The sequence below is a fragment of the Anomaloglossus baeobatrachus genome, chromosome 5 (assembly GCF_048569485.1).
Source record: "Anomaloglossus baeobatrachus isolate aAnoBae1 chromosome 5, aAnoBae1.hap1, whole genome shotgun sequence".
Lineage (NCBI taxonomy): Eukaryota > Metazoa > Chordata > Amphibia > Anura > Aromobatidae > Anomaloglossus > Anomaloglossus baeobatrachus.
In genome coordinates this window covers 569,476,451-569,490,447 of record NC_134357.1, presented here as the reverse complement: position 1 = coordinate 569,490,447, position 13,997 = coordinate 569,476,451, and the positions used below count along the sequence as shown (strand labels likewise).

The 13,997-nt window shown below is 43.0% G+C and overlaps 1 protein-coding gene across 1 annotated transcript in view; it reads right to left on the bottom strand.

The window, feature by feature from the left end:
• Positions 1–3,955: 3,955 nt before the first annotated feature.
• The window catches only part of LOC142313057 (uncharacterized), a 178,934-nt gene continuing 168,892 nt past the window's right edge, over positions 3,956–13,997 (bottom strand). The window contains exons 10-14 of the mRNA XM_075352043.1: positions 8,866–8,928; positions 8,661–8,784; positions 8,480–8,577; positions 8,192–8,282; positions 3,956–5,788 (exon numbers count right to left, since the gene is read on the bottom strand). Coding sequence (XP_075208158.1) covers positions 4,191–5,788; positions 8,192–8,282; positions 8,480–8,577; positions 8,661–8,784; positions 8,866–8,928 — 1,974 coding nt within the window. The 3' untranslated portion in view covers positions 3,956–4,190. The remainder of the gene's footprint in view (positions 5,789–8,191; positions 8,283–8,479; positions 8,578–8,660; positions 8,785–8,865; positions 8,929–13,997) is intronic.

Below are 13,997 nucleotides of genomic sequence, written 5' to 3'. Positions count from 1 at the left end.
TTTTTAATGAATTTTTTTTAAAAAAAATCGGCATGGGCTTCGCCCATCGAGCACTAGAGCATTTTACTTCTCATTCATCCCAAGTAATCAGATGACTACAGTGTCGGCCGATTACTTGTTCTGTGTCCCCCTGCATCCACCGCAGCGTGTACGGGCTGTGAGGTCAGCGGAGTGGAGACAGTGACATGCTCTGCTTTGACACATAGTGTGGTGCATGTCACTATCTTTCTCCACTCTGGTACTTGTTGTGCAGGTGACCGGATGCTACATGTCACTAACTGTCTCCACTATGGGACTTGTTGTGCAGGTGAGAGTGTATACAGTTGGTACTATGCAGCAGAAATCACAGAGTGGGGCAGTTAGTGACATGTATCATCCGGTCACCTGCACAACAAGTCCCAGAGTGGATACAGTGACATGCAGCACACTATGTGTCAGAGCAGAGCATGTCACCAACTTGCTCTGCTCTGTCACCTGCGGTGCTGCATGTCACGTTTTTGCCGCGAGTTGGTGCGTTTTTTGCTGCGTTTTTGCTCACTGCGTTTTTAATCAGTGCACAATGCCATTAAAGATTGTTGATGAAAAAAAAAAAAGGTCTGATGTAATTTCCTTATTCAAAATGTTCATTGTATGCAGGAGAGCAGACAGCAGCTGCAGAACTACAAGGCTCAGCATCCTCCATTCACTAGTGTATGCAGGAGAGCAGACAGCAGCTGCAGAACTACAAGGCTCAGCATCCTCCATTCACTAGTGTATGCAGGAGAGCAGACAGCAGCTGCAGAACTACAAGGCTCAGCATCCTCCATTCACTAGTGTATGCAGGAGAGCAGACAGCAGCTGCAGAACTACAAGGCTCAGCATCCTCCATTCACTAGTGTATGCAGGAGAGCAGACAGCAGCTGCAGAACTACAAGGCTCAGCATCCTCCATTCACTAGTGTATACAGGAGAGCAGACAGCAGCTGCAGAACTACAAGGCTCAGCATCCTCCATCCAGGACTGTATGCAGTTTTTTACCCAAAAAGAAAAAAAAAATATGACATGGGCTTCGCCATATTTTTGTATGCTAGCCGGGTACAGCAGGCAGGTACGGGCTGCCCCCAACCCCCAGCTGCCTATTTGTACCCGGCTGGGAACCAAAAATATAGAGAAGCCCTTTTTTTTTTAATTATTTCATGAATTTCATGAAATAATTAAAAAAAAAAATGACGTAAGCTTCGCCTAATTTTAGTGTCCAGCCGGGTACAACTAGGCAGCTGGGGATTGGAATCCACAGTGAAGGGTGCCCAAGCTTTCTGGGCACCCCCACTGCGAATTGCAGTCCGCAGCCACCCCAGAAAATGGCGCTTTCATAGAAGCCATTTCATGTATCCAACTCTTCCAGCTGCCCTGATGCCGGGTGGCTAGCTAGGTAATAATGGAGTTAGGGCTAGCTGTATATTATCAGCTAGCCCTAAGCCCGAAATTCATGGTGTCACGCCAATATTAGACATGGCCACCATGAATTTCTAGTAATGATAAAAAAAAAACACAACACACAGAAAAATATTTTTATTAGAAATAAAACACAAGACAATTAGTGACTCCATCTTTATTGAAATAAACCCCCCTCCGCAGTAATCCTGGGTTAGGGTCCCGCGCCGTCCAATCCGGATCCAATATCATCTGATTGGTTTGCTGGAAGGCAAAGCGATCAGATGATGTGTCAGGATCAAGTGCCTGAATCCCATCACACATCAGCTGATTGTATAAAAGCCGATTATACAATCAGCTGAAGCATCAGTGCAAAAAAAAATAAATAAATAAATACTCACGTCTGTGCTGATTACCGGCAGCTCCTGCAGCGGAGTCTGATCCTGGCCCATCACTGCAGGAGCGGCCGGTAATCAGCTGATGAAGTCCCCTGACGGCAGGATCAGCTGATAGCCGGCCGCCGGCACCGCGAGAATGGATCAGCTGATGCGTCAGGTGACTGCATCAGGTGATCCATCGCCAGGTCCTGCAAGCTTCGTGCGTGCCCCGGGGAGACTGCACACAGCCGAAGCGGCGGGACCGAGACAGGGGCTGGAAGCAGGCATGGCACCGGGACCCTGCAGACAGGTGAGTATGACATACACACACACATACACACTCACACTGTATATATACACACACACACTGTATATACGCACACACACTGTATATACGCGCACACATACACATACACTGTATATACACATACACACACTTTCTTCCCCTGGCTGTGTAGAGCTGCTGCTGTCTCTGTATGATTGATCTCAGTGCATCCACTGGGAAGAGGCAGGGAGGAGGGTTTGGGTGGAGAGCAGAGTGGGTGTATTAGACACAATGGGTGTGTTAGATAAGCCAGACACCGCCCTAGAGCCACAAAGAATTCTGGGACTTGTAGGAACTGAACACAGGAAGTCAGAGGAGAGATTAACCCCATCAGAGCTGGAGCCAGCAATGAGCATGTGCTGCTAGAGCACAATAAAAGGTAATTTTGCTGAAAAAACATAATAGATGTGTTGAGGGGCACATATTAGCAAGATTTATCAGAAAAAAAAAAATCAGTTTTGGTAACTGGACAACTTCTTTAAAGAATAAAAACTATGCTTTATTCAGCTCTGCAGTCACTATTCCATAATGTGGCCAGATAACATGCTGGTGTAAAGAGGGCTTTACACGCTACGATTTCGCTACAGCGATCTCGTTGGGGTCACGGATTTTGTCACGCACATCCGGCCGCTGTAGCAATGTCGTAGCGTGTGACTTCGTGACTTCTAGGAGCGATTTTGGATCGTTACAAAAACGTCCGAAATCGCTCCTCGCTGACATGGGTGTCTGCTGCCAGTTATCGCTGCTGTCGCTGGGGCGAAGTTGATCCTCGTGCCTGCGGCAGCACGCATCGCTACGTGTGACGCCGCAGGAACAAGGATCATCTCCTTACCTGCTTCCGGCCACAATGCGGAAGGAAGGAGGTGGGTGGAATGTTATGTCCAGCTCATCTCCGCCCCTCCGCTTTCATTGGGCGGCCGATTAATGACGTCGCTGTGACGTCGAACGGACCGCCCCTTAGAAAGGAAGCGGTTTGCCGGTCACAGCGATGTCAAAGGGCAAGTAAGTACGTGTGACGAGTGTGCGCGATTTTGTGCGCGACGGCCAGCGATATGCCCGTCGCGCACAAACGATGGGGCCGGGTCTCATGCTAGCGATATCGGGCAGGATATCGCAGCATGTAAAGCCACCCTAAGTTTCTCTTACAACCTTATATATCCATGCAAAGCTGGGTAATTGTACTAGTCCCCTATAAAATAGTAAACAAATGGAAAAAGTATCTTAACTCCTTCAAAACCTTTCACGTACTCATACGTCATGGCTGGGAAGAGGTTCCTGATCTATGACATAAGGCTACATCATGGCCATCATGAAGGTGTGCTAATATGATCACCTCCGTGAGCTCGGCGTAAGTGATAGCCAAACTCCGGCTCATATCCTTGCTTCAATATTTCTATACAAACTGTATACCAGCTCTCCCTCAACTAAACGGGATTAAGGCAATATCTTACATATAAACAATAAAAAATATAGATGCAAATAGATGAATATTAGAATTAAGGGCAGATGTGTATTAATCTTTTGGTTAAAAGTTTTAAAAAGGTGGTCCGATGCCTGTGACCTCGTAACAGGTGTAGGTAAATGCTGTTATATTTGATTAGCACAGATGAAGAGGGAACAATCCAGTCTACATTTAGTTTTATCTGATCAATAAAGACATGATAATTATTAGACGTGACATGTTTGGTATCTGACATTTGCCTCAGCATATGTCCTGATCATGTATATCAGAGAAATGCTGGTCAACCCCTTTAAGATCTAGTTATAGTGCTCACATAAAGGCAAATTGTTTTTTTATACAAGGTGAAATATTGAGGCTTGTTCTATGCATTCTACTTGCTGATGTTTATTGCTCATTGCTTACAGTACATTTCCTTATTTAGAGTTCTAAATTGCTTTCCCTTTTAGACTTGTGACTTCACTTTGACTAGAACTTGACCTGAAAATTTTCATGTACAATTCATCAATAAAATAAATGTTATAACGTGTGTAATTTCTCTGACTTTAAAGAAAAATGTGATTTCTTTGCTTCCTAACAAGAGTTGATTTACAGGAGCAACAATCCACACAATTTGGTCATGAAAATGGATTATACCCTGTATGAGTTCTCAGATGTGTAGCAAGATATGAATTCTTGGTAAAACATTTCCCACATTGTGGACATGAAAATGGCTTCTCCCCAGTGTGAATTCTCAGATGTACTTTAAGATTGAATTTACTGGTAAAACATTTACCACATTCGTTACATGAAAATAGCTTCTCACCTGTGTGAATTCTCAGATGTGCTTTAAGATATGAATTACTGGTAAAACATTTCCCACATTCGTGACATGAAAATGGCTTCTCCCCTGTGTGACTTTTCAGATGTACTTTAAGATCTGATTTACTGATAAAACCTTTCCCACATTCTGAACATGAAAATGGCTTCTCCCCTGTGTGAATTCTCAGATGTACTTTAAGATCTGATTTACTGATAAAACCTTTCCTACATTCTGGACATGAAAATGGCTTCTCCCCTGAGTGAACTCTCAGGTGTGCTTTAAGTTCTGATTTACTGGTAAAACATTTCCCACAATCTGAACATGAAAATGGCTTCTCCTCTGTGTGAGTTCTCTGATGTGCTTTAAGATATGATTTACTTGTAAAACATTTCCCACATTCATGACATGAAAATGGCTTCTCCCCTGTGTGAATTCTCAGATGAGCTTGAAGATATAATTTTCTAATAAAACGTTTCCCACATTCTGGACATGAAAGGAGATTCTTCCCTGTGTGAATTTTCAGATGTGAGGTAAGATATTGTTTACTGGTAAAATATTTCCCACAATCTGGACATGAAAATGGCTTCTCCCCTGTATGAATTCTCAGATGTACAATAAGATATTCTTTCTTGTTAAAATATTTCCCACATTCTGGACATGAAAATGGCTTCTCTCCTGTATGACTTCTCAGATGTACAATAAGATATTCTTTTCTGTTAAAACATTTCCCACATTCTGAACATGAAAATGGCTTCTCCCCTGTGTGAACACTCAGATGTGCTTTAAGTTCTGATTTACTGGTAAAGCATTTCCCACATTCTGAACATGGAAATGGCTTCTCCCTAGTGTGAATTCTCTTATGTTCTTGAAGATATTTTTTACTGGTAAAACATTTCCCACATTCGTGACATGAAAATGGCTTCTCCCCTGTGTGAATTCTCATATGTACTTTAAGATATTGTTTACTGGTAAAATATTTCCCACATTCCTGACATGAAAATGGCTTCTCACCTGTGTGAGTTCTCAGATGTGAGGTAACATATTGTTTACTGATAAAATATTTCCCACATTCTGGACATGAAAATGGCTTCTCCCCTGTATGACTTCTCAGATGTACAATAAGATATTCTTTTCTGTTAAAACATTTTCCACATTCTGAACATGAAAGTTGTTGTTCCTCATTTTGAGTGTTTTGATATTCAGCATCCCTTTTGAGATTTTCATTTTGCTTAACATTCTGTAATACATCAGAAGATAAGTCTTGTTGATGAGGAATAGATGATAGATTTCTGTTGTGAAGGGCTGGTGATATATCTTGAATCATGTCATGAGCTTCAGATATATATGGTGTGATACCATAATCAGCTGCTTCAAAATTTGTAAATGGCAGATATCCCTCTGATGCACAGTCATCTGCCAAGAAATAAAAAAATATTATTATAGACAGTAATAAAAAACTACAGGCATCAATGCAAGAACTAATGGATTATGATATTATCCCATTAATGACAGCCGATACGCTTGTTCATGGCAGCCATAAGGAACGTTAGTCCTCAGTGCCATTTTTTCATGTTGCTGTGGATTGTGTATAGCGCCGCTCAATTGGCAAATATCTAGTGGATGATAGATGTATATAACAGGTGACACCTTGCGCCATTGCACCCCGTGGTCATCTAATGATTCTAGGGTACAATGGCCTGTCAGACCCAGCTATATGCAGAGTCTAAAAGGTAGAGTCAGTGAAAAACTAACTGGTCTCAGGCACTGCAGTGCACCAGTGCTGCAATGCATGAGACCAAAGATCAAATAAAAAAAAAATATTCATATCTAACAGTGGGACTGAGTTAAAGGTAAGAAAAAATGAAATACAGTGGAACCTTGGTTTACGAGAACAATCCGTTCTGGGAGTGTGCTTGTAAACCAAGTTACTGATCTAGCAAAGCAACATTTCCCATAGGAAATAATGCAAGCTAGACAATTCATTCTACAACTTGTTCAATGTCCCCTAATATGCCATTCCACACATGCACAAACACACCCAAACACATATTATGCTCACCTTAGCTTCCGTTCCCTCGCCGGCCTCCCGGTTCTTGTAGTTCGCTAGTACAGGATGTGTATCGGGTAACCATCGCGACCGATGCCGGAGCTTCCACTGCCAGAGTGCTGATGTCAAAGGCATGAGCTGCTTGCCTCTGATTGGTTAGCGTGCTGCCTTTGAGAAGTGGATGACAGCGGAAGTTCCTCCATCGTCACGATGGTTACCCGATACACATCCTGTACTAGTGACCTACAAGAACCGGGAGGCCGGTGATGGAATGGAAGGTAAGGTGAGCATAATATGTGTGTGTGCGTGCGTGTTTATGTGTGTTTGTGCAGACTGCATGAGCGGGTCAGAGCGCGGAACCGGAGGTGTGTGCGGTGAGTATTTGCCCGTACAGCAAGGCATGATCGTAAACTGAGTTACAAATTTACAGCAAGCTTTGCTCGTATAGCGAAATACTCACCTACCAAGTTGCTTGTAAACCCAAGGTTCCACTGTATGTAAAAAAACAAAAAAAAACAAAACGCACAGAAGCCATGAAAACCTGTTTCACCACTAAAAACGCAGCTTCTGGGTTAAAACAAAAATAAACAAAATAATTTTACACAGAATTGAAGACAGCTGCGTCATTTATTCAGTGTGGAGAACAGTAAAAAACAAAACAAAAGAAAACCTAAAATGTGTGACAGGATCACTAGGAACAGTAGAGCCTAAACTGGCTCTCAGGCTAGTGGAACCCTCATTGACCCTGATCCCAAAGATATGTATGAAGGTGGTGACATTTGGGCCGCCTTCCTTACCCTCGCTCCTGAACAACCCTGGTCTAGTGGCCCCCTATCCCTCACTCCACCAAGGAGAAGGCTGGGATAGGAGTGATCAATCCCACACAAATAAGTAGACGAATGGAAAAAAAACCCCCTCCAACTTAGAGAGGTATAGACAATATATGATCAGTAGGCAACTAAAATTAAGGGAGGAAATAAATCAGACAACAAAAGTATTTCCACAACATACCAAACAGCACACAGAAGTACGCCAGTACCAGCATATCAAAAGCATAAAGACCGGTATCACTAAAGCTATCATCGGCATGCGAGACCAGGCTCCACCATCTTAAAAAGGGTGGAGGTGACTGTGATAGGTCTTCTGCAACATGTGACTCAAGCAGTAATCCACAGACTAGCAGAAATTAACTCCTGCAAGCCCAATCACTTTTACCACAATTAGGAGCAATATATATAAACAATAACTTTGTTTGTTCATTCTGTGTTTGCAAAATCTGAGTAAAAAGTGCTAAAAAATTAAAAATGTAAGGACGCCAAAATAGCACCAAGAAAATCTTTTAAAAAGCCATCACGCAGTACTGTTCACTATAAAAGTAAAAAGTTATAGATCTCAGAATATGGTCTTATGGTTCATACATTGTTTTGATTGTGATTTAAGTAATTTATATACCTTTGATAACTTTGTTGTATTAGGATTGTGTAATTCAAACAAGCAATGACACAGCGTATGTGTTGCTCCATTGATGGATGGTCTTAGCTAGTATTTATCTTCGTTTGAACCAATTCGATAAAGTCTATGTTCTAGTGATGAAACTTATATGGTGTTTGGATAAGTAGTAAGCCATCGCATTCTTCTGTGGATGTAAATACTTGTCTTTTGGAGTCCAAGTCCAGACAAGCTTGTACACTGACAGACCCCGGCTGTGGGTTCTAGTCTCCAAAGCATCGGTAAGTAATAAACATAGAAGATACGAAGATGCTACTCACCTGCGTGGTTTTCTGTAGGAATCTCCTCTTTACTCTGCTCATCACCCCTCACATATGTCTCTGTAGTATTAATATGGGGCAGATTTTCACCCTGAAACAAATATTGTAAAAGTCACAGACAGATGGAGAAGTCCCATCTATGATCAGCGCTAATCCTGCCATCTACACCGCTCTCATTACACAAGTATAACACATATAATACTGGAGGATAAAACAAGACTGAGCACAAGACCTTCACAACAATCTACACATCATAGGGAGATTTCATGGCACCTTCTCTCCATCTACCTGATGGTCCTGAGGAACATCGGGATCTTCTTGTTTACAGTCCTGTGGGAGAAGAGGATGGGGACATCTCTCTGGAGTTGTCCTCTTTCTGGATAGACCTGGAGGAGACACATACAGGGACTGAATTCATTCCTTGCATACAGATAATTAGACACCGTGTGTATTTAGTCCTGTCTATTACCTGGTGATGTGAGGGGCTGGGGAACCTCCATCATGACATCCTTGTACAGATCTTTGTGTCCTTCTAAATACTCCCACTCCTCCATGGAGAAATAGACGGTGACGTCCTGACACCTCATAGGAACCTGACACATACAATGATACCGTCACCCCCGATCCCTTCATAGCGTTACTGTATAATGTCCCAGCATTCCCAGCAGTGTCACCTCTCCAGTCAGCAGCTCAATCATCTTGTAGGGGAGTTCTAGGATCTTCTGGTCATTGATGTCCTCATGTATCGGGGGGGTGAAGTGGAGGCCCCGTGATTGGGGTCAGGGGTCTTCCCCATCCCTCAGACACAGGGGCCTGACAGTGCTCACTAGAGGTCTTCTTCACTACTGTGTAATCCTGGTTATGGAGAGACACAGTAATAAATCTCACTACAGACATTTCCAGAGTCCTCACCTCTCCCGTTCTGTCCATCTGTTATTCCCATAGATAAGAATGATGTAATGTGACCTCATCAGAATCTCTCACCTCTCCAGTAAGCCAGAAGAGGATCTCTAGGGTGAGGTGTAATATCCTCTCCGCCATCTTGTCCCTGTCCATATCCATCCTTGATGGGTCAATCAGGAGAATTCTCTTATGTAGAAGATCTCCACTGAGAGGATCCGATATTGTAGGGACCTGAATGGGGAGAAGATGACGATGTAACATTATAGAGATCCCGTGTAATAATATAAGACTTTATATCCAATTACTGGCCACTGAAATAATGCCATGATATAGAGTTTATCAGTTTTGGGTTTATTTTTTTGGGGGGGTTTGCTTAACCTTGCAGTAATGGAGTGAGGTTTTCATATGTTCTTCACCAATTTTTCACAAATGTTCCCAAATTCACCCTGAGTTGTTTTATATATAGCAAATTTTTAGTTCAAATTTTGTCTTTCTGGATCTTCTTGGTCTTTCTTGGCTTAGGATTGAAGCTTTAGTTGTCTCTTTACTGCTGTCTTGTCATTGCCAATCTTAGGATATCCGCCTATCCCAAAATAGTCTTGCAAATTTGACTGGTCAGACTTAACAGTCCATAGAAGGGCTCACGTCATTTTCCTGTGTACACCCCTTACCCGGCCAGCCTTTCTGTACTTCTACTGCAGCTTGCTTCTACAGGACTTTTGTTACTTCTGGCGTGATGGGACTTTCCGTGTGTCACAAGATGTAGTCTCTTTAAGCACATCCTTCTCATGGAAATGCATCTTTCAGCAGAGGCACAACTTTATTCAAGTCACTTCTCCTGAAATCTTGATTGAAATCTGGATCAGTATTCAGGTTCTCTCATGGATAAATAAATATATCTTTACTAAACAGATCAGAATTTGTCAGGTAAGGCAATATGGCACAATGCCTAAGTTGACTGTGAGAAATAGCACAGTCTATACAACCTTCATTCCATCCCTTACGAATGTTACCAATTCAAAAGTTGAAGTATCAAACACCTTAGAAAATGAGGGGACCTGTCTGTAGAGAACCTGACTCTTTTCTCCCATTCACACAAAAACAAGTCTACAACCCTCCCTCACTCAACACAACTAAACCAATGTAAAAAAAAAGAAAACAAAAAAAACATTATTTATAATGCTATGAGGTTTCAGGACTGAGTTGAGGTCATATCTTGAATGCTCATATAAAAATCATTAATATATACTGTATAACATATATATCACAAGATCAGGACTTTTGGCATTAGGTCCTGAACCTTCTTCGGCGGTTGAAGTCATGAAGTTCTGCCTGGATCTCTTGTATCTAGTTGGGAATTCTTTTTACCCTCCGGTAAACTACGCACAGTCCAAGGTACATAACAATAACCAGTAGAACTATCAACACATGGATTATCAAATTAAAAAATGAAGTGGCTGTCTGTCTGTAGCCAAATAAACTTTCCCACCAGGACACTTTTGAGTCCTTGTCCAGAGCATTTGTGATCATTGTCTTGTGATGCTCAAGCTGTATGGAAGCTTGATTCTCAGTCTCTTGAAGATTTCGGAGTATCTAGTCTTCTTCACTGAAATCTAGCAAGAGATGCTTGAGCTCACGACCTTACGGGAGTGTCAAAGCGGATGTTGAGTCTCTTCTCTGGTGTTACTGGGATGCTCCCTGCTGCTCTGTGACATCTAGACCTAGAACGGGACTAAGGGTACAATATGCTCTGGGAGGAGTTTTCCTTTTTCAGTGCAATTAATTCCATATATAGAATAAGTGATATTATGCCCTTGGTACCAACACCAATACTCTTGACCCATGTATTTCAGGTAGTAGGAGGGTATTGGTTAGCTTTCATCTCACAGGAGCCCACAGAGTCCCAACACTGGTGTCTAAGCACCTGATCTTGGTTCTCCTGGCAGAGGATAGCATCCTCTTTCCTCCAACATCCCTCTGTATCAAACAGATAAGGATGGCCACCCTCATAGGTTAGAATATCTGAGGGGAGCTGTGGATGAAGTACCGTCCGGTTATTCACCACAATTCCCAGGTTAATCGCACTGTACCCGTCTGATATAACCTGATACAGGTGCCAGGGAAGACGCAATGCAGGTACGAGTCTGCCACTCATGCCACTGAACCATCCACCAGTTAGTGTGGTTGGCTGCAAAAGGGGAGATCAGGGAGCTTACCCTCTGTTGGAGATTAAATGGGTAGTGGCCCTGTATAAAGAGGACACAATATACTTCATGTTATCTGAGACTTGCGTACATGCTAGGGCAAACTGAACTCTGTCTTGCACTTCAACGAGGCCTGTAACTAGCCTTCTAAACTTCTCTCGTAGAGAGGTAGTTGCATCAATGTGCGCATGTTGTAAACCCTCTAACACGTGGTTTACATCAAGCAGAGTTCTGAATCCTTAGGCCTAAGCCACACGTCGAGAAAACTGGTATGAGTGGAGTGCGATAAAACATCGCATTCCACTCGGACCAATTTTAGCCTGTGTGTCAGCACACATGAGCGATTATTTTCTCAGCCCTAATCGGACCGAGAAAACAATCGCAGCATGCTGCGATTGTAATGCGAGACTCTTTTCTCTTGCACCCATTCAAGTGTATGGGGCGAGAGAAAAATCGCACCGCACTCGCAGTACACCGGCGTACCGTGCGTGCAGAGCGAAAATCGCAATAGGCGGCTACGGGGAAGAGAGGGAGAGAAATCCCTCCCTCCCCTCCTCCGTGTCGGCCCGCCCCTCCGCAGAACCGGCCCGCCCCTCCTCAGCGCCGGCCCTCCCCCCTGCAGCTGAGGTCCGCTCGCACAGTCGGACCTCAGTCGCAGGGATACTAGCATGACACTCGGCTCTGCTGTACTGCCAGTGTGAGCCGAGTGTCATGCGAGCATCGCACTAGTGCCCCGTGTGGCCCCGGCCTTATCCAGTATGTCGCATTATGTCCCCAAGTTTACTTTTCAGGACTTCCATATCCATAGTGTTCAGGGCACCCACTCCCAAAGCACCTCCGCTCAATCCTAATTCTATTAAGTCTCTCCTCCCCCTGTACCCCCTGCATTTCCTGTGTAGAGGATCATCTTTTCTCACTTCTTGCTCCGCCTCTACCCATCCTCACATCGTGTCAATTTAGTTCCTCAAACTCTTCACATCTGTGATCCCAGTGGTCAATTCTGAAGTTATCTATGGAAATTCGCTGGTGTATAGGACGAATTTTGCTCCTGTGATGATCTTCAATGGAGATGAAAGTTGAGGAGATATGGGATCTGCCAATTGATGGGTAGTAACAAGGAGGAAAGAAGTGTGCATACTGGAGGGATACACCAATTTAAGTGAAAAGAGATTACTTTATTACAAAATTTTAGGACACAAGATCACACACTTTCTTTAAAAACATTTAAAAGACAAAAAGTCATATACAAATCACAAAATGTCCCGACCTCTGTTGAGGTTGGACTATCCTCTGCCACCCAGAGGTGAGCTATCTGGTATTTACCAGGGGTACAGTATTCGGTAAGGTATAGATAGAAAGTACCATAGACAAATCATATATAATGGTACTCATACAATTAGAACCCAAGATTTAGACATACATCATAACATTATGACATTAAATTACATTGCAATATTCAGGATGTCCTCCAATAAATGCAGGTAAAGCGTCACAATATGTAGCCACACTGAGATATAAAACTACAATTCTTTGGGAGAGATTATCCCCCAACAGAGAAAGAAAATACCTCCAGAGTATAGTGTGGCCCACAGATATAATAGGTCCCAATTATTAGCCAGAATATGGCACTAAGAAGTAGAATTTATATAAGTAGAGCAACCATACAGAGAACATTTTCCTATGCATACCAATAAAGCCCAAGATTTGGGCGATATCATTAAAGTAACCTGCAGGTATATTAAATGCCCTAATTACCAGTCATAGCAGACCCAGGGAGATTGGGTGACAGAGGGTACAGGTCCCCACGCGTATCGTCACCAGCTAGGGTGACTTCGTCAGGGGTGGGTTCCCTGTGCCCTAAGCAGTGAGTTTAAATACCTGTAGGTCCCAGACGCCAGTCATAATGGCGTTTCAAAAGAGCGCGCTCTTGGGATACCCGGCGTCCCGGAAGTACCCACTGCGCCTGCGCTAAAGAATTTTTCTAAAGAGGAAGTGAGGGAGGACGGAGTACCGCGCATGCGCGGGACTCCGAAAACATGGCGGCCGCCATAGAAAGAGACAGATTTTCTTTTACAATCCGTATTTTTAGATATACACAAAATAGGGGCCAGTGTATCAAAGCACCCTACAGTAAGTGGAGAACCAAGGTCGGTACTATAGGGGACATACTTGTTCAGTATATATAGAGACATAAGAGTCTCAAAATAGAAACACATTAGCATAAGGACCCCAACTAGAACTCATATATAGTATGCCTATACTTTGTATTAATAGATAGGTGGCTATGTCAAGATTTTCGGGGGGACCCCAAAGATTTTTTAGAGGGGCATTTTATCCATAAGCGCCCCTGTAAGGAATCATATCCAGCTTTTCCATAGATAGAAATTTGCACATATACAAGGTCTCAGGTAGACAAATATGAAAAAAAGAGCCTCAAAATAGAACAAAGGCCAACATTCACAATAGGAAAGATAGATTATCCATTTTACAAAAAGCCATATATCCTAAAAATATACCGTGTATGTGCATGTAATCCCCAAGAGGAATAGAGGATATGCTACACTTTATACACCACATATCCCAGTTATAAATAGGCACCAAAAACCAACACCATAAATCAATAAGAGACGATATATAGCGCCCATATGTATCCCACAGAACATTTAGGGGAGGGCCCAAGTGTATATGGCCAGGCTAAA